This window comes from Colius striatus, chromosome 2, assembly GCF_028858725.1.
Source record: "Colius striatus isolate bColStr4 chromosome 2, bColStr4.1.hap1, whole genome shotgun sequence".
NCBI lineage: Eukaryota > Metazoa > Chordata > Aves > Coliiformes > Coliidae > Colius > Colius striatus.
In genome coordinates this window covers 86565900-86587187 of record NC_084760.1, presented here as the reverse complement: position 1 = coordinate 86587187, position 21288 = coordinate 86565900, and the positions used below count along the sequence as shown (strand labels likewise).

The 21288-nt window shown below is 38.3% G+C and overlaps 1 protein-coding gene across 4 annotated transcripts in view; it reads left to right on the top strand.

Annotated features, from left to right (window-relative positions):
- The first annotated feature begins 2961 nt into the window (after positions 1-2961).
- The window catches only part of UBR2 (ubiquitin protein ligase E3 component n-recognin 2), a 59264-nt gene continuing 40937 nt past the window's right edge, over positions 2962-21288 (top strand). For all 4 annotated transcript variants that reach the window (XM_061991356.1, XM_061991354.1, XM_061991355.1 and 1 more), the window contains exons 1-8: positions 2962-3119; positions 8073-8332; positions 11299-11377; positions 12067-12180; positions 14977-15104; positions 16048-16186; positions 17791-17853; positions 19939-20059. In XM_061991356.1, the coding sequence (XP_061847340.1) occupies positions 3042-3119; positions 8073-8332; positions 11299-11377; positions 12067-12180; positions 14977-15104; positions 16048-16186; positions 17791-17853; positions 19939-20059 (982 nt within the window). In that variant the 5' untranslated portion in view covers positions 2962-3041. The remainder of the gene's footprint in view (positions 3120-8072; positions 8333-11298; positions 11378-12066; positions 12181-14976; positions 15105-16047; positions 16187-17790; positions 17854-19938; positions 20060-21288) is intronic.

The following is a 21288-nucleotide window of genomic DNA, read 5'->3' as shown; positions in this document are numbered from 1 at the left end:
GTGCACCTAGATCATGTCACACAGGAACGTGTCCAGGTGGGTTTTGAAAACCTCCAGAGGAGACTTCACAGCCTCCCTGGGGAGCTTGTTTCAGTAAATGATCACATTCATGCAGTACTCATCCAAGGTGACAATAAAGTGTCAGCAGAACACCTCATTGGAGCATGTTCTACTGGAGGGCCTTTCTCTTTCAAAAGGCTTCAGCTTGCCTGCTGCTGGTGACTTCTGTTGGACTTCCCTTGATAGAAAGTCTTCTAGTTTGGAAGATCCTGTTTCATTAGTAGTTTCTAAAACAGTTTTTAGAAAGGAACCATCAGTCTCTACTGTCAGAATTATTAGTTTCTCAATTATGCTTATTTACATTATGGTTTTAATGGATGCAACATTTATGAAAAATACTGGAACCTAATCAAGTTAATTGACCTCCAGTCAAAGTAACATTTAGGTTTTGGGATTTTCCTTTGTTTTTCCTCTTTTTTTTTCAATGGCAGAGGCAAGCAGTGCTTAAACAGCTTAGGAGGTGAAAGAGATAGAGATGATATCTGCATCTTTCATAACCATTGTCTGTACCACTCGGTGGGCTATCTCATGTGTTGAAAATAAGGTGAGACCCAGAAACACATCAGCTAGAGCAGAGAAGCGCGATGAAGGTTTACTACTAACCTTGTTGAAACTATTTCTTTTCTTCAATTCCTATCTGATAATAGACCTGGGAAGAGTTAGGTTTTTTGGCAAAAGATAAAGGCAGTCTCCTCAACCTTAATTATTGTTCCTAAATTTGAATAATATCTTTGTTTATGACGTTAATGGCACAGGCTAAAAGTTATGGAAAATTCTACTCAGAGTTATAAAAAAACGATACGCAGGAAGTTGTTATGCTTAGATTGAAATAATGGCTTTACAGTCCAAGTTTTGTTTGGGTCGTCTGGCTTTCTAAGTAAAATAAGATGCCTTTCCCATTACTAAACCCCAGGATTTTTCTAACACTTTTCTTCATGCAACCCAGAAAAACAGACAATTAAACCATACAGCTTTCTTTCATCCTCTGCCTTCTTCCAAAGAATCGTCATGTTCTATATTCCTGAGGCATCAACAGTACATGAATGAGACACAGCGTGGGCTTTACTGATCTTCTAAGGAATATATAATTATTTTCTGTGTTCAGAATGATTACTCAAAAAGTGGAAAATAATACAAAAATAAATACAGTAAAAACATGTACCCTGAATATAGTAAGGATACAGTCAGACAAAAGGAAATTACACTTATTCTTACAAATTTAGGGAGTGAAATTAAAATTCTAAAGGCTGTCCTTTTACCATTCTGTAACTCCCTCATAGTGCTGGCTAAACACATCTTTTTCAATTCTTGCAGTCAGTCTTTCCAGATGTGTATCTTCTCTTTGTCTCAAAATTTCCCAGAACTCCCAAACACAGTATGTAAGTAAATGCTATGATTTATAAATCCTTGGGGTTTCAGAAACAAGTGCTTACAGCCTATGACTAATACGCGAGTGTGCGCTGCTGCCCCCTGATGCAGGGAACGTTAATTCTCTTCCAGAGTAGCCAGGCAATAGCACACAGATCACCTTCTTTCTTCTAGTAATATATGGTCAGAGATGTATTTGTTCCTGCTTGGACAGATATAAGATAAAATATCTCCCTCGGGCAATTTATATTAGTAGTTGAGGGAAGAATGAGAAGGTAGAAGAAAGAAATGATTGGAGGGGGGAGGGGGGAAGGGAAAATCCAACTATGCATACCCACTAAAAGACTGTTAAAAATGTTAAGGAATACAAGCTGTGAACCAGAACTCATTTTTAATGCACAGTTTTGATGTAAGTTAGTACTGTTTGACGAAGTTGACATTTATGGTCACCTTCGGCTAGTACTTCAGGCAATTATAACTTGGTCTGTCTCTCCTGCCTATTTATTCCCTTCCCACGTAGTCTACATTTGGGAGTGTAAAACATACGGAGCAGAGACTTTCTCAGCAGTTTGCTGGTGTAGGCTCCTGCATCGTGGGTCCTTACCTCTGTGAATGCTGAGAGAGGGTGTGAGGTAGAAATAATACCGAGTTAGTGCATGACACTTAAGTTCACACAGAAATTCTCAGCTAGCAAAGGAAGGTGTGGTGTGAAGCCCACAGCATGGCTCACACAGCTGTTCAGGTGCTGTGTGACTGCATGCAAAGTTAGACACGTCTGCTTGGGGTTTTTTGGCACAGCTGTAATTACTGCAGCACAGCACCAACACGCAGGGAAGCCCGTGAGTACATCAGTGGTACAACAGGTTTTTGGAAAGATGTTGTAAGAAGCAGAGAGCCTGTACTAACTAAAATGAAATGGAGGATGATTGCTGGTTTTGTTGGTGGTGACTTTTGTTAAATTGCAAACCTGCAGCTCTACCTGAATGAGCAAGGCTGAGCTACCACGCTGCAGCTTGGGTGGTGTTGAGGCCTCAGTAGGAGCCAGGGAAGGAGGATGGCTGTGCAACACCATTTATGGCTTCTCCAATGTATTAATATGTCTTAAAGTTGTAGCTGCCACATTCACGTCATTTACTGATTTTATTTCTTTACATGGACAAGGGGTGTCGGAGGAGCCTCTCGGGATGCAGTTGCCGCCCCTTTGCCCACGAGCTATGCTACCAGGCTGGGCCCATGTGGGACCAGTGGGCTGCAGCCATCGGGACCACCCCACTTGGTCAGCAAGACCCAGGATGCCCCCGGTTCCGGGCATTGCTTCGCGTTGGGGGAGACGAAGGGCAAAGGCCTGCGTGAAGGCGGCGGTGCGGCGGGGGTTCCGAGCCGTCGGCCCGGGCCGCAGGCAACGGGCGCCGACCCCGGGCTGAGTCCGACGGGGGGCGCCGGCGAAAGACTACACCTCCCAGGCTGCCCCGCGCACGGAGCGGCGGGCGGTGACACGTCGCGGGGAGGAGGGGCGGAAGCGGGTTCCCCGGGCAGAGCGGCCGGCCGGGCCCGGTTCCGGGTGTCCCTGCTTTGGCCGCGGCTGTGGCGGTTTGGGGGGGCCGTGGGAGAAGATGGCGGCGGACTTGGAGGCGGAGGTGCAGGCCATTGACAAGAGCCTCCTGGAGTGCTCCGCCGAGGAGATCGCCGTGGTGAGGCGGTGGGCCCGGGGCGGAAGGGCGAGAGTTGCATGGGGCCGGGAAGGAGCGGGGGCTCGCGAGGCCGGCGGGCGGCCCCGGCCTGCCTGGCCGGCAGTGTGGCCGTGAAGGCCAGCGGCCGTTCTTGCGGCCGGGGCCTGGCTGTGCCGGCGCCGGGGAGCGAGTAAGCCTCCCGGGAGGGGGATGTCGCTGGGCTGGTTATTGGGGGCAGCCCTGTCTGGCCGCGGCGCCTCTTCCCGGCCTCTACCCGCTGTTGTAGCCAGCGTCGCTATTGCGGGAGCTGAAGCGAATCGCAGCCAGCTTTTCCTGTTGTTCCGGCTGGTGAGGGTGGCTTGCCAGCAGAGACACTCAGGCGTGCTCGTCCCCCGCCGACGGTAGCCGCGCTTCCCCCTGTTCTCGGGCTCGGCGGGCACAGATTACGGCAGTGGCAGCGGGGCCACTTTTCGGGATCTTTTACCTTCACCTCCTGCTTTCTCGCCCTGTTGGAGCAACTGAGAAGTTTAGTTCTGCCTGGTTTGCTACCTTTTCGCATCTGATGGCAATCGTGCCTCGACGGAAGGATATCCCTTTCCCTTCCCGCCTCCATTAATTTAGGTGGATATGTGACCCTATGCTTTATATTGTTGAAGTTTCTTTACAGGATTCTTCTTTCCTCCCCAGTATTTAACATGCGGTTCTGGCAAAAGCTTGCACTAGTTAAGCTCAAGACTGCTAGAACAGGACCTCTGTGGAGGAAATGCTAGTAAAATCAATGCAATATCCGAAGTAGTCTGCTGTTGTTTACATACTTTTCTTGTTTTTATGAAGAGTAGGTGAAAGGGAAAAGAAGTGAAGTCTTGAGGGTAAAGTTTTCAGAGGAACTTGTTTCTGACATAAATACCAGATCTTCTAGATGCTTGTGCATTTGGACAACTGGATTTATGTGTTAAAATATTGTGACTACTGATGTACGTCTCTGTAGGGTATGACCTTGAAGAGCTATGTGTGTTTATTTCAATGAAAAATGCACTGGTGCTTTCCAAAAGAAAGTAAAAGACAATGTTGTAATTCAGATTATCCTCAAGATTATTCTGGTGTATCTACAGTGCAGACAGAGGTACAATTAAATGGGCAAATGTGCATAGTTAGCTATGTCCTAGCTAGTTTTGCCTCCAGGATTAGTCTTCCATCCCCTGAAGAGCAATCCAAATAATTCTATGAAACCTTTAATAAAGTAGCTCAAAGTGAGCACAGGCTACCTTGTCTGTGTAAGTAGCAGGTGTTTTTTTGGATCGCACCTTAGATAGATTACGCAAGGCAGACGTGCATCAGGTAGAACACATTTTTTCAATATAGGTACAAGTACCTAAATTTAAATTTAAAATTTAGTAAAATTTTTCTCCTTTTTGTTCTGCCATCACCAGCACAAGCTACAGTTATGAGTTCTATCAAAGCTACAAAGCTACAATGTGCTAGTGACTGAATGCTGCTGGCACTGCCTGATTGTGTATGTAAACAACCTACCAACTACTGGGTTTTAGCATTGTTTTTCTTCCTCCTTTGCTGATAGCATTTATTTGCTTATAGCCTAGTATTAACAAAACAAATGCCACCCCAGAGCAATAGTAGTAGCACTTTAAACTCCAGTTTCTCATTTTGACAATTGATGAACTTCCAAAGACCAAGGATCAAAAAGTATGAATTACCGATTACAGAGCATATATTGGAAATATTTATTTGTATAGCTAAGAAATCTGTAAACTGTACCATTTAGCTTTTGCAACAGTAAACTGAGTAGTTTTACGGTTTGTGTTATATGTTTGTTTTCCTGGTATCTCTTACTTAGATGTGGATGTAATAGAAACCTTGATGGATCATTAGGTATTTACATATGTAAAATATTACTTGATCAATACTTTTTGGGTATGTTTTTTTGCAGGACATTAAAAAATTGCTGCAGAAGATTTAAGTTTGAGGAGGGAGGAAGTGAAGAGGAATATGCTTCCTTTTTTAATAGAAATCTCTCTTGGGACAGTAGAACATGAGGTTTTGTTACATGTGACATCAGGTTAGAAGGTAGATGAATACTAAGGGAAAATTTGCCTAAATACAAAATACTTCTGTTAAAGAACAAATTGCAGAGTTTTGAGTAGTTTTACTGGAGTTCAGTGCATCCTATAGAGCGATTTAGAGATGTGTCACAATGCATGTATTCCTAGGTATATATTTCTGCTAACAGTTTTCTGTGCACTGCAGTATTTTGGGTTGCCTTCTTGGTAGCTCTTGGAGTGAATTATGTTTCCTTGTCCTAGTAGCCTATACTTCCTTCTTAATATTCTTTTAGCCAGAATCTGACTTTAAAAACTCTATGCAAAGTTATGTGTATAGAACTGGCTCCACAAAGAGACTTAGGTGTGATGATGTTCAGTGTTGCCACACCTAACTTTCTGGTAACTACTCCCAAATTTTTTGGGATGGGAAAGCCATTTACTCGAGGAACAAGAATTTTCTCTGTCTAGGTATTTGTCTGAGCTTGTAGTGTGGCTTATATGCGCTATGTTTTTTCTAGATAGAAATAAGTAATGCACTGATGAATTAAAAGATTGAAATGAAATGTATTTTGCTGAGAAAAATGCAGGTGTAATAACTAACGTGTGCCCTAAAATGATCTTATTGGAAATTGTGGAAGAGTCTAAGTCAGTTTTGCTGTGATTGGGCCACAGTCTACAGAGTAGTAGATATTTGGCACAAATGATGAAAGACGAGGAGAAGATTAATGCGCTAGGGGAAAAAAACATACCAAATTATTAGTAATGAAAACTTTACTTTTTAAACTTATGTGCAGTATTCTTTGAATCCTAATGTGAATGGTGAGATTATCTGTAAACTTCTAGACTGTTGGATATGACTTTTGGTAGCCTTTTCCCATGGACTTGATAAAAATTAGAGTTTTGAATATCAAATCTAGATCAATACAGAACGATTTAGTAGATTGATATGACTTCTTTAAGTCAAAGTTAGGGATACAGAAGTGAGGAAACTTAATATATTAAGAGCCATACTGACAAGTAAGTTGTTTTTTTTAGTATGAAGTTCTCCTCTAGAAAACATTGTTTAGTAAATACTACAGTATATTTTTTTAAAAAAGTCAAAAATGCAGCCATTCTTAAATGTCATGAATGCTTTTCTAACTCTGTATGTCTGTATCACAAAGAACTTATTACAACTGTGTTGTCTCAAACATAAGTTCTTTAGAATTAAGTCATAAATAATTTGAAGTAAATGAAGCTTTAACATTTGACTACCAAACCCATTTATTTTCGTATGATTAAATCTTAGATTTCATGTACCATTTTTGGTTGACTGAGTTATTTTTCAGAAGTTGCTAGGGGGTACCTGGTGGTCATATTTACAAGGAGAAATAGCATACTAAGGCTGTTTATGTAACACAGGGTTTAATCACTGTACACCTGCAGTATGTGTTTGTTCCCATTTGTTTATTATAAAAACTTTGCAGTCTTAATTTACAGTTTAAACCTTTCTAAGATTGTAATCCACAAGGCAAAAATAAAACAAATGTTGTCTTGAAGGATTTTTCTTGTGTATACAAGCGAAAAAACCCCACCAAAATCTAGAAAGAGCTCTGAGTTTTTCAGTGGCTTATAGCAGGTACAGTAGGTTCATGGCTTTCAGAAACTCTGTCAAGATTGGTTTTTGCAACTGATAAAGGGAATTGGATGTCAGTTGCCCACCAAAGCCACTCTGTCACTCCTGTCCTCATCTGGACAGGGAAGAGAAAGTATAATGAAGGGCTTGTTGGTCAAGATAAGGACAGGGACATCAGTCAGCAATTACTATCACAGGCAGAACAGACCTGACCTGGGGAAAATTAATGCAGCATGGGACCCCCGTGGGATCATAAGACCTGCCAGCAAACCTATTGTGGTGTGGATTCCTTTTTTCATAGTCTACAGGTCCTTCCAGGAGCTTGCTCCAGCATGAGCTTGCCATGGGATCAGAGTCTCCTTTGGGCATCCACCCACTCCAGTGTGGGGTCCTCTCCAGGCTGCAGGTGGATTTCTGTTCCTCCGTGGCCTCCTTGGCTGCAGGGACAGGGCCTCAGCATGGACTGCACTGTGAGCTGCAGGGGAATCTGCTCCAGGCCTGGAGCACATCCTCCCTGTCTTTCTCTGCTGACACTGATGTCTGCAGAGTTGCTCTCCTCTCTCCTAGCTGCAATTGCAGAGATATTTTTTTAAATATGTGATTGCAGAACTGCCACCACTGCTGCTAATAGACTCAGCTTTGGCCAGTGGCGGGTCTATCTTGTAGCTGACTGGCATTGTCTGTCAGCCATAGGGAAACCCTCTAGCAGCTTCTTACAGAAGCCATCCCCATAGCCCTCCAGCTTCTGAAAAGTTGTTTTTGGAGTAAGAGAAGCCCAACTCTCCCCTTATTTTCTTAGGCAATTTTTTAAAATTAAATGAGAGATTGTTACCTAATGTTTTTCTCCTTGTACTTTTTGTCATTGCCTGTTCCTTGCCAACTCCAGGCTTCCGCAACTCCCCTGTGTTCTCAGCTGGCAGCATCAGTCTGCACTCCAAAGAAGTGCGACCAGAATAGTCTAGGCCTAATCCTAAAAGTAACTGCTAATGTTGGGACATTTTACTTCTCCTCCATCACAGAGGAATATTTTCTAAGAATTTGATCTCTTAAGTCTTGTGTTTTTGAAAAGAAATTTGTATGTCAAAAGGACAAGATATGCAAGCAGGGAAACAAATTATTCCTTTCCTAATGTCTTTGGTGATTATGGAGATTTAACACTTGGAAGGAGGCACGGCTTTCTAGTTTTGCAATGTCATTTTATATTTTTCATTTAGAAAAAAATAAGTAATTTTGATGAATGAACTATATTTGGATTTTTTTTTTAATGAACAATTTGTTTTCTTGCTTCTTTTAATTTGAAAGAAATGGCTGCAAGCAAATGACCTTCGGAAAGAAGTGTACCAACATCTGGCCTATTATGTACCTAAAATTTACTGCAGGGGTCCTAACCCTGTTCCGCAAAGAGAAGACATGCTGGCACAACATGTTTTGCTGGGACCAATGGAATGGTATCTTTGTGGTGAAGATTCTGCGTTTGGTTTTCCAAAGCTTGAACAAGCGAACAAACCTTCCCATCTCTGTGGCCGTGTTTTTAAAGTGGGAGAGCCTACATATTCTTGCAGGTAGCTCAACTTGGCATTGTGAAATATTTATTATTTGGGAAGTCATGGAATGTTTTTTGTTAAAAATATACTGTCTTAATGAAAAGTTAGTACCTTGAATGTATTTTTAAAATAACCTTGCAGTGTTTTGTGACGGTTGGGACCAGGGGAGCACACTACAGATTTGTAAATGGAAAAATATTAATTAGTGTTATGTAGAGTGTTTTCTATATAAAAGAAATGTAAGATTAAGAAGGTGGTTGGAGTGAGCTGTCAGTGGGTTTTAAGGGCATTAATCAGAAGTAAGTGGGCAGGTATATGTGCGTGTAATTCAATTGTTTAATACTAGCTGTTAGTGTTGATCCTGTGTCTTTGATACCTTTCCATGACTTGTTAAACCAATGTGTTGGATACTAAAACAGGAACACCAATGTCTCCTCCCTTCTCTGTCTCTAGATCTCTCTAAAAACACCATTTTGCTTGAAAGAGGACAGGAAGTTACTAACCAATTACAAGTATCTTTTAAATCTTCAGTTTTAAGCCAGTGTATTACTGGCTATAAATTCATTACCTTCTCTTTCCCAAGCCATCTGTAGTTTAAGTTTAGTTTGTAACCTCTCTATCACAGATTTGTTTTGCTTTCTGTGGTTTATACCACTATCTTGAGCACTCAAACACTTGTTGTAGTGCTGACGGGAGGGAATGTTGGTTTTACTTCCTATCCCCTTCATTTACAAGGAGAGAATGACTGTTGAGTATTTTTTGTCTAGTGCCCTCCTTTCTAGAAACATAATACCTTATTGGCCTTGATTCAGTTTGCACATGAGATACTCGGTAAGCTGCTTCTTTTGCCTTTCTGTTTCAATGATGAGTTAGAACAGGTAGTTGTGGAAATATTCTGAGACCTCTTGAGATATATGAGATGAAACTGGTGGGTACTTTAGATACTTTCAGCTGCTAAGAAAGCTCCATTGCTCCAACTCCTCTCAGATGTTCTTAGGTTCTTCTTTCACAATTGTGAAAGAGTGACGAGGTCTGATTAGGAAGACTGGAGACTATCAGAGGCTATAAAAAGAATGTCCACAATTTCTTTAGTAGGTTTTCATGAAATCGGGTCCCAAATAACTAAAAAAACCCCAAACCTCAGAATCAGTGTTTTAATTAAAGTTGAATTTCCCGAAAGTAATACGTTAATGATTTAATACTCTTCAAATGGACTAATGAAAACTCTGGGAGTTCCATCAGTTTCTTCTGAACACTTACTTTTCCAAGACAGACAACTCCATATGTGAAGTATATGCTTGAGAATATTGTCAGGTATGATGAAAACATAGACTAATGCAGTCCATTGATGTAGAATTTAGAGAAGAAGTGGATGTACTGCTCGCACTCAGAGTCTTTTGTTTCAGTAAAAACCAGATTTTGGTACAGCAATGCAATCATAATGTCATTCAGATTAGAAAAGATGTTTTGGTAGGCCGTTTTGTCCAATCTGCTCAAGTCAGGGTCAGCAATGAATTCAGAATATTTTTTCTGTTACTGCTATCAAGGTGGAGTCTCATCATCCTTCAATTAAGTACTGAATATAGATGTAAATCTGATAATGTTTCCAGCTGTGGGTTAATTTTCTCTGACTGATAGCTGGTAATGAGGAATAATTAGACTTTAAATTAAACTTTTGTGGGATACAGAGAAGGATTGTTTTCCAAGTCCACGAAAGCAGTTGTGAAATTTACAATCTGCCTCTGCTTTAGGTATAAGTGCCCTTATTTGTTTGAGAAATTACTTGACAGGTAGTACTGAGTTTGTAAGTAATATACTTTAATATTAATTAATTAATTATTAAGTAATATAAGTTTAGGGCTCTACAACCCAGTGTTGTAGAACTGATATACCCACTTTGTTTCAGTAAGTGTGGTTTGGTTTTTTTATTCTTACTTAAAAAGAAGAAACTTGAACATAAGCTATTTTAAAAGAGAACCGTCTTCATTTAACTTTGTTTTGACATTTTCACCTTTACTGCCTGCTCTGGAGAAAACAAATGGGAAAAATGATGCTTTATGCATAGTGAGTGATGATTACCTGATTATCTTTCAGTGATTACCTGGTTTAATTATTTGGAGAAATGAAATTTAGAGAAGTCTTGATAATAACATTTCATAGTGTCTCTGGTGTTTTCTTCTGAGCAAAATAAGTTGTTTCCCTGAAGTCTTGTTTTAATAACAACCATTGTAAGACATTTATTATCTTGGTAGTTATTTTTACATTGCAAAACCTGATCCTCTTAATTGTGAAGTGCCTTTAAGTCAGTTGCATTACATAGGTTCATGTATTTTTAGTGTTTCTCAGGGAGAGGGTTCAAGGTAATGCATAATTACCTCATTTGTTTAGCCCCTTTTGCTACTTGTATCTAATACAGCAGTGCTTGTAGACAGGACATTATTGTGGTCTCCAATCTGCTGACTGAGGAGATGGTGGTTTCTTTGGACCTCTTCAGGGAGCTGAAGGGCTAAACCGAGAAGCGTAGATTTAATCTAATCTGTTGTGTGCTATCTTTCTTCCCAGTGTTCAGTGAAAAAATATCTTCTCATTGCTGGAAATTGTTAATGCTTGTACTCTTTGGAGAACTTGCTTGTGTTTATACTGTTTACCTGTCTATACAATGTTCTGCAGTTCATATGTTTACTTGCTTATATACTTTATACTTGTCTTGCCTCTTGAAGGCAATGACTATATTATCCAAATATATATGCTACCCAGACAGTATTTTAAAGCCTTTTCTGTTAGGATAATAAGTATTTTTTTTTTTCTTCCTCAGTTGTTTCCCCCTCCTTGGAAACCATTTTGTTCCATTTTCAGAGTATTTTATGCATTAGTCAGAAGTTTCATATTTGTGATATTCTGAAATAGGTAATTTTAAAGTTTATAATTAAAGGCAAAAACATTTGTTTAATGGTGCTTTTTTCTTCTTCTTATGTTGTTTTCAGAGACTGTGCAGTTGACCCAACTTGTGTGTTATGCATGGAGTGCTTTCTTGGAAGTATTCATAGAGAGCACCGATACAGGGTTAGTAAAACTGCTAGAATATGTGATGTAATCATTAATAATTTTGTATGTGTATGAAACTCCTTGTTTAAAGTTTAAGAATATAGCTATAATTTCAAAATCTTGGATGAATGCCTTTTGGAATTAATGTCTTAGCTTTAAAATAAATGTTATTATAAAATTATTAATTATTCTAAGTGTAAATGTATCATTACAGTTTTCAGATATGTTTTTCTGAGCTTACCAAGACTTATATGAGCAGTTTTTGTGTATAAACATCTTTTAGTGTAAACAGCACCTCTTTTATTCACTGTGTAATAGTGCTATAAGAAGTTCTTTAGTTTTGTACAGGTTAAAAATGTGAGAATCTGTAATAGTACAAATAGGATTTATAGTAGTAGATTCACAAAAGACAGAAACCAGGAAAAACTTGCAGTCTTCAGGTGGAGTAGAATGGGAGCATTTGAAGTTTGGATTTGTGGGGGTTTTTTGTTTTTCTTTTGGCATAGGCAGACTGATGACATAGATAAGCTTTTGACTGTCATAGAAGTAGACCTTATTTCCCTGTGCTATGTTAACAGGGTACTGTCTAAGGCTATCAGGTGTTACAATTTCCGCTTTTGTATTTTGGCTGTGACTACAAATTTCTCCATATGCACGTATATATATATGCATATTCACATGAACTGTTTGGTTTGAAATCATTTTAGATGACCACATCAGGTGGAGGAGGTTTCTGTGACTGTGGTGATACAGAAGCTTGGAAAGAAGGTCCTTACTGTCAAAAGCATGAACTTAACACTTCAGAGACTACAGAAGAAGAGGTAATAACAATTGAGGCATCATGTTTCAAAACATTGGTAACTCTGTATATAGTGTATATTTGTGTGTTTCTATGTAAATCATTCATATGAGGTTATTTTTAGTCTTGTATACCATGTCTGAGAGGTGGAAGGAAATTTAATAGTAATATTTGAATCACACCACCTTAGACAAAACTAATGTCTAACTTAGGAAACTATTTAGAGTGACATTTTCTACTTTAAGGCTTCATTTTGTATATTCTTGGTTGCCTCTGCAATTCTATTTCTTTGTTTTTCTGTCTTTTTTTGAAAGGTGAAGGGAGTCTGCTATGTACAAAAAAAAAAAATCTATATGTAAATGTTTATGAAGTAGCTGAATTAAGCTGCCTGTGCAATATACATTCTGTTTTATACCAAAGTGCACAGATTTTTTTTAAATCCACATAACTTCTTGTTACAGGAAAGCCATAATAGAGGTATAAGATAGAGGCCTGTAAGAGCTTGTTTGAGAAATTATTCATAATTTCTCATAGCATAACAACTTGGACATATGAAATGCAAAAAGACAATATGAAATTAAGCTCTTGGACTAACCATTGCAAAACAGCATTGTTGTTAAAAGTTTATATGTTCAAAAGGAAATTTAACATGTTTATGGATGGGAAAAATTATCAATGGCTGTTTAATGTTGCAAATACCATCTTTGGTGTGGGAAATATAGATTACCAGAGACCAAAGGAGCACTTAGTCCTTTTCTCATACACTTCTCTTAGTATCTGTTGTTACATCTCAGGTATGACGATGACTACTTGGACTTATGGTCTAGCCACTCACATCTGTTCTTATGTAAGGTAATTTCTGTGAGATTTTTTGGAAGGGAAAATAAAAGGCAAATTTTTGTAGATGATCTCTAAAGGTCTCTTCCAACCCCTATTATTCTATGATTCTATGATGATTTAAGTGAAACAACTGTAGCTGTATTTTCGGTGACAGTGGTCCTAAAATCTGTTCTTACTGTCTCAGCGTTAAGACTCTAGCAGTGCTGTGTAGACTCACCATTTGATCTATTTGGCAGTGTACATTAGTTGGCAGCCGTGGAAAACTCTTGTTCTGAAATCTTGGGTAGACTGATTTCTGCGTCCAAAGATACTCACACAGTGAGTGTGATTGACAGAATAGTTAAGGTACTGGGCAGGCTTTATGTTTTTTCCCACGAGTGATAAGGATTGAGAACCTTTGCTGCATGCAGTGTTGTGTTTGAGGTAGATCGAGGATCATTTGTTGAGAAATATCAGAGCCTGTTTTCTGCCTTGTCTAGAAATGTGTATCTGTTGAAAGTGCTGGGAATGGGAGCAGTGCTGCTGGTGCTTAAATTTTGTCTTTGGTTTTGGTGACTGGTAATTCTCCATACCATAGATAAGTTTTAAATGAACCAAAAAAAGACAAACAGCAGTTATTAACATTCCTGTAAAGCTTCCAAGTATTCTAAAGGAGTCTCGAGGAGGAAGGGATAAATTTTGCTGATAGAGGTGAATTACTGTCAATGGCCTCTTGTAGGTAATTCAGACTTAAGTTACAAAAAGATTGTTGTGGCAATTTTTTTACAACATAAACTCTAGTGAAACACAGAATTTGGTATTAGGTAATCCTAAACCAGAAATTGGCCTTCTGTTAAATATTTTAATTGGTTAACAGTTACATACTCTTCAAAATATCAAATGATGAATTGAGTTAATGACCCAAAATATGGTATATGTCCAGGTGACCTGCAGAGTATGCAGTGTTCCCTTTCCCTTTTTATGGAATAGAGATTAGTTGTTCCAAACGACAATAATTTGAAATAGTACAAGAAGCATCCTTTTGGAGAAGAGGTTTTTAATGTTTTCTGTTCACTTCTGCTCACATACAAATCCCATGAAATGAATTGGAAGGAAATGGCAGTGATACGTGTGCTATCAGATTCTCAGTTGGCAGTGATTCTCAGTTGGCAGTGATTTCTCATTTACTGCTTAAAAAAGTCGTCCTTTGGACCTTGCAGACTGAAGCAGCACTCTTCTTCCCCCACCTCCGGCAGAGAGAGGAGGACAAGTTTGTAGTGGCTTCTGTAGATGTCAAATAGAGGGCATGCTGGAGAGTGCAGAATGGACACAAGCGGGTACATGGCCCACATACAAAGGGGGAACAGCTGTCTGTGAACAAGACTGAGATATGGCCAGATCATTATGAAATACCTAGTAACATTTAAGCATTAATATACCACAACAGGTAAGAGATGTGTATCATAAATCATGATCCCAGTGTGCTGGATGTTGTAGAAGCTTAGATGGATAAGATTTCTGCCTCTAAATATGTGCTATGTCTAAAATAAGGCAGTAGATGCACAGTTTTTTGTATTTTGCAGCTTACTAATTTTGGGAAATGGAACAAAAGATACAGGGATTTCAAATTATGTTTTTGAAAAGATTGTGGAAAAAACAGATTTTAATACAGCTGAGGTTAAAAGTTCTGAGGAACTGTTCTGAAGTGGGAACAATGAAAGCAAAAATGGAGAAGAGTGTGAAAATTTGAAGTGGATGAACAGAGGAAAGTTAACATAGAAGTGTTGAATGTTACATTACTGCTTTGGTGATTCATTTAAGTACTTGAAAAAGAAAACAGGATGATTACTGACTATTCCTTTCAAATGTCAAGACATTTAAAGAAAAACATCATTAAAGATGCTTACATCATCTTTGACAGAGAGAGAGTTGCAAAATTGACAATTTCTGTTTTGAATGTCATTCAGTTTCTCAATAACTATTTGTGTTTATTTTCCAGGATCCTCTTGTACACTTACCAGAAGATATGGTAGCAAGAGCTTATAATATTTTTGCCATCACATTTAAATATGCAGTAGATATATTAACATGGGAAAAGGAAAATGAATTGCCTGGCCTAGAAATGAGGTAAGTGTAGTATTTGTCTTCTGCCTTTTAAAGATTTGCAGATATTTACAATAGAAAATGCCAATTCTGGCTTTAAGTATCTTCCATTCTTGTTGGGAACATTTTGTAGAAAATGGACCAAAATAGTTTTAATGGATTTGTGCTCCATAGCAATGATGAAACAATGTTTTCATGGTATTTTCATTTTCTTAATAATGAAAAGGAAATCTTAGTAAGACCTTAAAACAGGTGGTGAGTTAATTTTTCATGATCAAGTTACTGATATTCCGATAGCAAAAAGTATTTTGTATTTTTGATGATCCACTTGCGACAAATTTTGAAGCGTTACGGAGTCTTTAAGTGTATTGTAGCATCATAGTTATTGTAGATTCACTTGTGCCATCTTGTTAGGATCATTTTGTGTTGTGTGAATAAGTGACGGGTATTAAAAGATGGCACTGAATCTGTGTAAGCTAATTAAAGTTGTGGTTTTGAGGATTGTGGAGTTTGAGCTTTTTAAGAGGCTGCCAAATTTTAGTTGTCTAATAGACCCCTGAGCAATATTGTGGAAACAGGTGTAGTGAGCTAATGTTAAGATTGGTGAAATCTCTAAGAAGCTATAGGAGAATATATATTGAGCACAGCTGCACTGGAAGGAAATGTGTTTTTCTTATCAGGAAACCATCAATTCATAATCAACAAATGTTCAAAGGTAATGCGCAGACTTAAGTATTGTGTTGAGGTTTTGCTTATTTTTGGCCTTAATTCTACAGCAAAGATGCACATTCCTATAGACATTAATAGTGGCCAGTCTCTTCCAAATAAATTGTTGAGAGATGTTACAATATAGCAAAGGAAGCCTAAGCTTGAGTTGTCTGCTTGGTGGAAAACATTGTTAAACTAGAAGTTCGCTTTTTAACGTACATTACTTTTGAATTGTACAAATTCAATCCTTGCTTTGAAGTGAGAAGAGTGACACTTACTACTGCATGCTGTTTAACGATGAAGTCCATACCTACGAACAAGTTATTTATACTCTTCAGAAGGCTGTTAACTGCACGCAGAAGGAAGCTATTGGTTTTGCAACAACAGTAGATAGAGATGTAAGTAAAGGAATTGCTAGAACTTTTAATTATACTTACCATAATGTTTATTTTATATGATTACACTCACTTAAGTTTGTTTTCGCAAAGAGTGTGGTTAATGTGATTGAGCCCTGTGTGTTAGGCCACCCGATGGTGTCTTAAGTCATTGGCCAGTCCAAACAACACCTAATATTGAATATATGTTTCAGTGTAACTGTATTCCAATGAGTCTTGTGAGTGCAGATAGCAGGATATATCTCTCATCTCTTTCAAGGACAGGCAGCAGCTTTAACTCATCCCTTACTTTTTACACCAGGGAGCTGATGCTATGTGTGCTCCAAGCATGGGAAATGCTTCTCAGAGTAACACCGGTCAACTGTGAGGGATAAAATCCATAACTGACTGGTTTTATTCTGATGCTCATGGTACTATTTATGGATTTTTTAAGATTTAACTTTTTCATAATTGACAGATGATAATGACAGGAAGGGGTAAAGCATTTCACATAGCATTTAGAAAGGGTAGTGAGTTCAGAATTATTACATGCTGGAAATAATTCTAATGTGTTCATCTCAGAAGCACTTTTGTAAGCTATGTTTATATTCTGACTTGTGTGCACTTTTTTAAGAGACACTTTTTAGAAACAACTGCATCTTGTTTTTGCCATGAGTAAGCATTTGCTGTGACTGTCCTTTTATATTGTTTTGATGGCTTGTGCCTTTTTCTGGGAGGTGTGTAGGGAACATGCCATTCTTCCAAAATGGCAATAAGAATATCTTTCTGGGTTGTTGAAGTACGTCAAGAAGGTCAGTAGAAAAGGGTACATAACCATGTTATATTGCTTGACACTGAATTAGATTTTGGCTTCGTATTATCAGTACTCTATTTTTGTGATATCAGTAACCAAAAGATTCCTGTCTGATCTCTGAATATGTGCTGACTTGAGCATGCGCTGTGTATTGTAGGACACACTTTGGACACTTTTCCTTTCTGTTGATCCCTGTCCTTCCAAATAAATACATGAATGCTTTTATACATGTGTGTGTATGTATGTAAAAGCAATGGAAGATTATGCTTGAAATAATGATCTAAATATGCAGTAACCTATTCTGTTTGTATTACAGTATAAATTGAAACAACTACCTATTTTAATATAAGCATTTTCAGTATAGAAAGATCAGAAACCTTCCATTTTTTAAATAAACCAAGACCAATTAGCTTTACTGTCTGGTTTCTAAAAGGCAATGGAATGTCTGAAATATCTTTAAGTTCTACCAAAACTAATGATTGCTACATTAGGACAAAAGATAAGTTTCTAATATTTTAAATAAAAAGTGTAATGATTATGTCTTTAAATTTTCTGTGTATAGTATTGTTTTAGTCTAACAGGTAACTGCACAAATAATATATTTTTATTTTCTTCTTAAAAGTACAGGCTGTGTTTTGGAGTACGCAACTATATACAGTGCTTTAAAAATAGCATGGAACAAAGAGTAGTTAACAACAGCATGTTTAACATGAATCTGAAACTTTTACTGCATCTTTTATATTAATGTAGAACACAGCATTTGAACTTCTTGTTTAGAAACTGGTGGTAATGTTACTTCTTTACAAATTTAAAGGGACGTAGATCTGTTCGATATGGAGACTTTCAGTACTGCGATCAAGCAAAATCAGTAATAGTGGTGAGTAATATTGTTTGCATCATCTTAATCAAAAAGGTTTTGCCACACAGTTTTGTGATGTGATTACTGTAACGACTCTTTACATTTCAATGATACAAAGTGTTGGAGATGCTGTCTGCAATACTCAAAGTAGAGGTACCAAGATACAGGTTTATGCTCCAATTTTCTTTCCTTTTTTGTCTCTCTACTACAATCTACCTTTTATCCAAAAGCACTTCCTAAATGCAAGTTCCTAGGTAACTTTTCCCTTCAGAAAACAATTTGATCAGGAACTTCAAATGTTATATTTTAAAATTGTAAGTCAGTTCAGATCAGTGAAGGTAAATTAATTTCGTTTTTCTCCTATAGTATGATGTTGCTTGTGTCTTACACATAGAATCTTAGAATCTTTGTGATTGGAAAAGACCTTGGAGGTTAAGTCCAACCAGTCACCTCACACTGTTGAGCCCATCTCTAAACCATATCCCTATCCCTCAGTACTTCATCTATGTGTCTTTTGAATATTTCTAGGGATGGTGACTCCACCACCTCCCTGGGCAGCCCATTCCAAAGGTTAATAACCCTCTCAATGAAAAAGTTATTTATAATGTCCAATCTAAACCTCCCCTGGCACAACTTAAACCCATTTCCTCGTATTCAATCATTCGTTACTGAAGAGATTGACCCTTCAGGTAGTTCTAGAGAGTGATGATGTCTCCTCTCAGCCTCTTCTCCAGGCTAAACATTCCAAGCTCCCTCAGCTGCTTCTCCTAAGACCTGTTCTCTAGACCCTTCACCAGCTTCATTGCCTATCTCTGGACACGCTCCAGCACCTCCATGTCCTTCTGGTGATGAGAGGCCTAAAACTGGACACAGTATTCGAGGTGTAGCCTCACTAGCACCAAGTACAGAGGGACAATCACTTCCTTGGCTTTGCTGACTATATTTCTGATACAGACCAGGATGCCATTGTCCTTCTTGGCCACCTGGGCACACCACTGGCTCATGTTCAGCCAGCTGTTGATTGGCACTCCCAGGTCTTCTTCTTCAGTACAGCTTTCAAGCCACTCTGCCCCAAACCTGTAGCACTACATGGGGTTGTTGTGGCCCAAGTGTGGGACCTGGCCTTTGGCCTTATTGAAGCTCATGGAATTGGCCTCAGCCTATCACTCCAGCCTGTCCAGGTCCCTCTGAAGGTCCTTCCTGCCCTCAAGCAGGTCTATGTACCCTCCCAGCTTGGTGTCATCTGCAAAGTTAACGAGGATGCACACAGCCAGAGCTGTGGAAAATGTTACTGATTAAAAACAAATGAAACTACAAATATACTTTCATTTTGCATATGTGTATTTTATATGTATATATATGTTCCTAATGCCTATCTAGTACAAGATTTTTACATCTAAGAACATGGGAATCATATTTTCTAGTCAATTTTTCTTTAACTGCTGCAGTGCAGTACTTAATCAAAAGAAATGTGTAATGCTGCAAGCACTGAAACCAAGCACTTCTGCTAGAGTTACTGCCCTTCAACTGTTTGAAGGTATTTTTAAAACAGTAACATCTCTTCAAAGTTGTGCAATATTTTTAACTTGCCACCTATGCAGTTAAAGAACAAATGGCTTTTTTGTGTAATGTTCAACTATTAAGGTTTCTAACACAGAGATGAGGGGAAATTCTTTCTTAGTTTAAGTTTGTTTAATTTTTGAAAATAGTCCATGGACAATCAGTTTCTTTGCTTGGTGAACTGCAGACCTGAATGTCATGCCATGAGGAACAAATGTGCATGGCTGTCTTAGGTTGTGTGTGGGTCTGCTTATCAGTGAAATGCAGCAGAGCAGTATGTACGTTGATAAGAGGTCAAGAGTGGAAAGTGGATTGGCCTAAATATGCCAATATTGCATAATAAAGTCCTTCAAATATTAAAAGGGTAAACATAATTCAGACTTTTTTGGTTTTGTTTTTTCCCCTCTGTAGACGTTAGCAATTAGAGTATATATTAATATTATAAATTAGTGAAATTAATCATAGAAATACCATGTTTCTGTACAGAAATATATGCCAATCCTCACTTGTTTGTGTTATCTCTTTTTTCATTTTCTTTTTAAGAGAAATACCAGTCGTCAGACAAAGCCATTGAAAGTACAAGTTATGCATTCATCTATTGTTGCCCATCAGAGCTTTGGTCTGAAGCTCCTAACGTGGCTTGGCAGTGTTATTGGATACTCAGGTGGGCAAACTTGGACTTCTTTGAGTTAAGTTAGAGAATATTTGTGAGGCAAGCTGAATTCCTGAAGCAATGTTGTGTGCTTAGTTCGGATATGTAATATATAAGGCAAAGCTGTTAATAGCTTGTCAGACTTCCTTCTATTTTCCCTTATTGGAATGCTGTTCTGAGTTCTAGCTTCCATATGAAAGTGCTACCAGCAATACTTAGACTTCTCAGATACTACTTTCTGTTTAGTTGTTGTTGAACAGAAGCTGAGAATAGCTGTCAAATGCTGTATGCCAACAAGCTATTTTTTAGTCCCTAGTTCTTTTTAAATGAATGCAGTAAGCTGAAAATAACCTGTCTGATTAGATAAAACAAAATTATTCAGAAGTAATTTGATGAATGATGATGAAAGTGATTGCTTCAGATTTTTTGCTAAGTAGAACAACAGAGAAAATGCAAGGATGTGTGGAGGATTTTGGGTAAGTATATAAGCCAGTGAAGTATTAATTAGATATTTAGAAAGATTTCTTCAAAGGAATGAACAAATACAGTATCATTTTCATGGGAAGGCTCTGTGTTTTGACTTGGTTCCTCCTTTATCCTGATGAATCATAAGGTTGTGAAGTTGTGGAGTGTGAGGGGAAACAAAAGGAAAATGTGTCAAACTGCTGGTATGTAGAAATGTAGGTACAGTCCCCAATGCACTTTGTGTTCTGTGCATCTGTAAATGCTAACAAGAATTATTAGCAAAGCACACTTAGCTGTGATATTGCATATATATTCTGCATAGGTGCAGGATTGTATGTTTTATTAGATTGATAGTTGAAAAACTAGCCAAGATTTCAGGCACAGGATACATAAGCTTTTGAAAAGTTATGGTAACAGCTTGTTCAACAATTTGCCAGTGTTGCTGGCAAATAATAGATATTAATAAAAAGGAGAGATGTAAAGATATTTACCAGATAAATTTTTGTCTGAGTAATGTGTAGGCAGACAGTCTTTCTCATTCTCTTTAAGCCCAGTTTTGTGCTGTGTTGTTTGTGTCAGATGCCAAAGTAATTTTCAGTACTAAATTACAGTTGCAAAAAAGTAACATGAATATGTTAATGGAGTATCAAATCACAGATGAAAGCATTGAATTTACAGTCTGATTTGTGTGTGTGGTGGTTCTAAAATTCTGCAGAGTTCACTTCATTAAATGCAGTGTCCTTTATGATTCAGAAGGGCAAAAATGTTTAATGGTA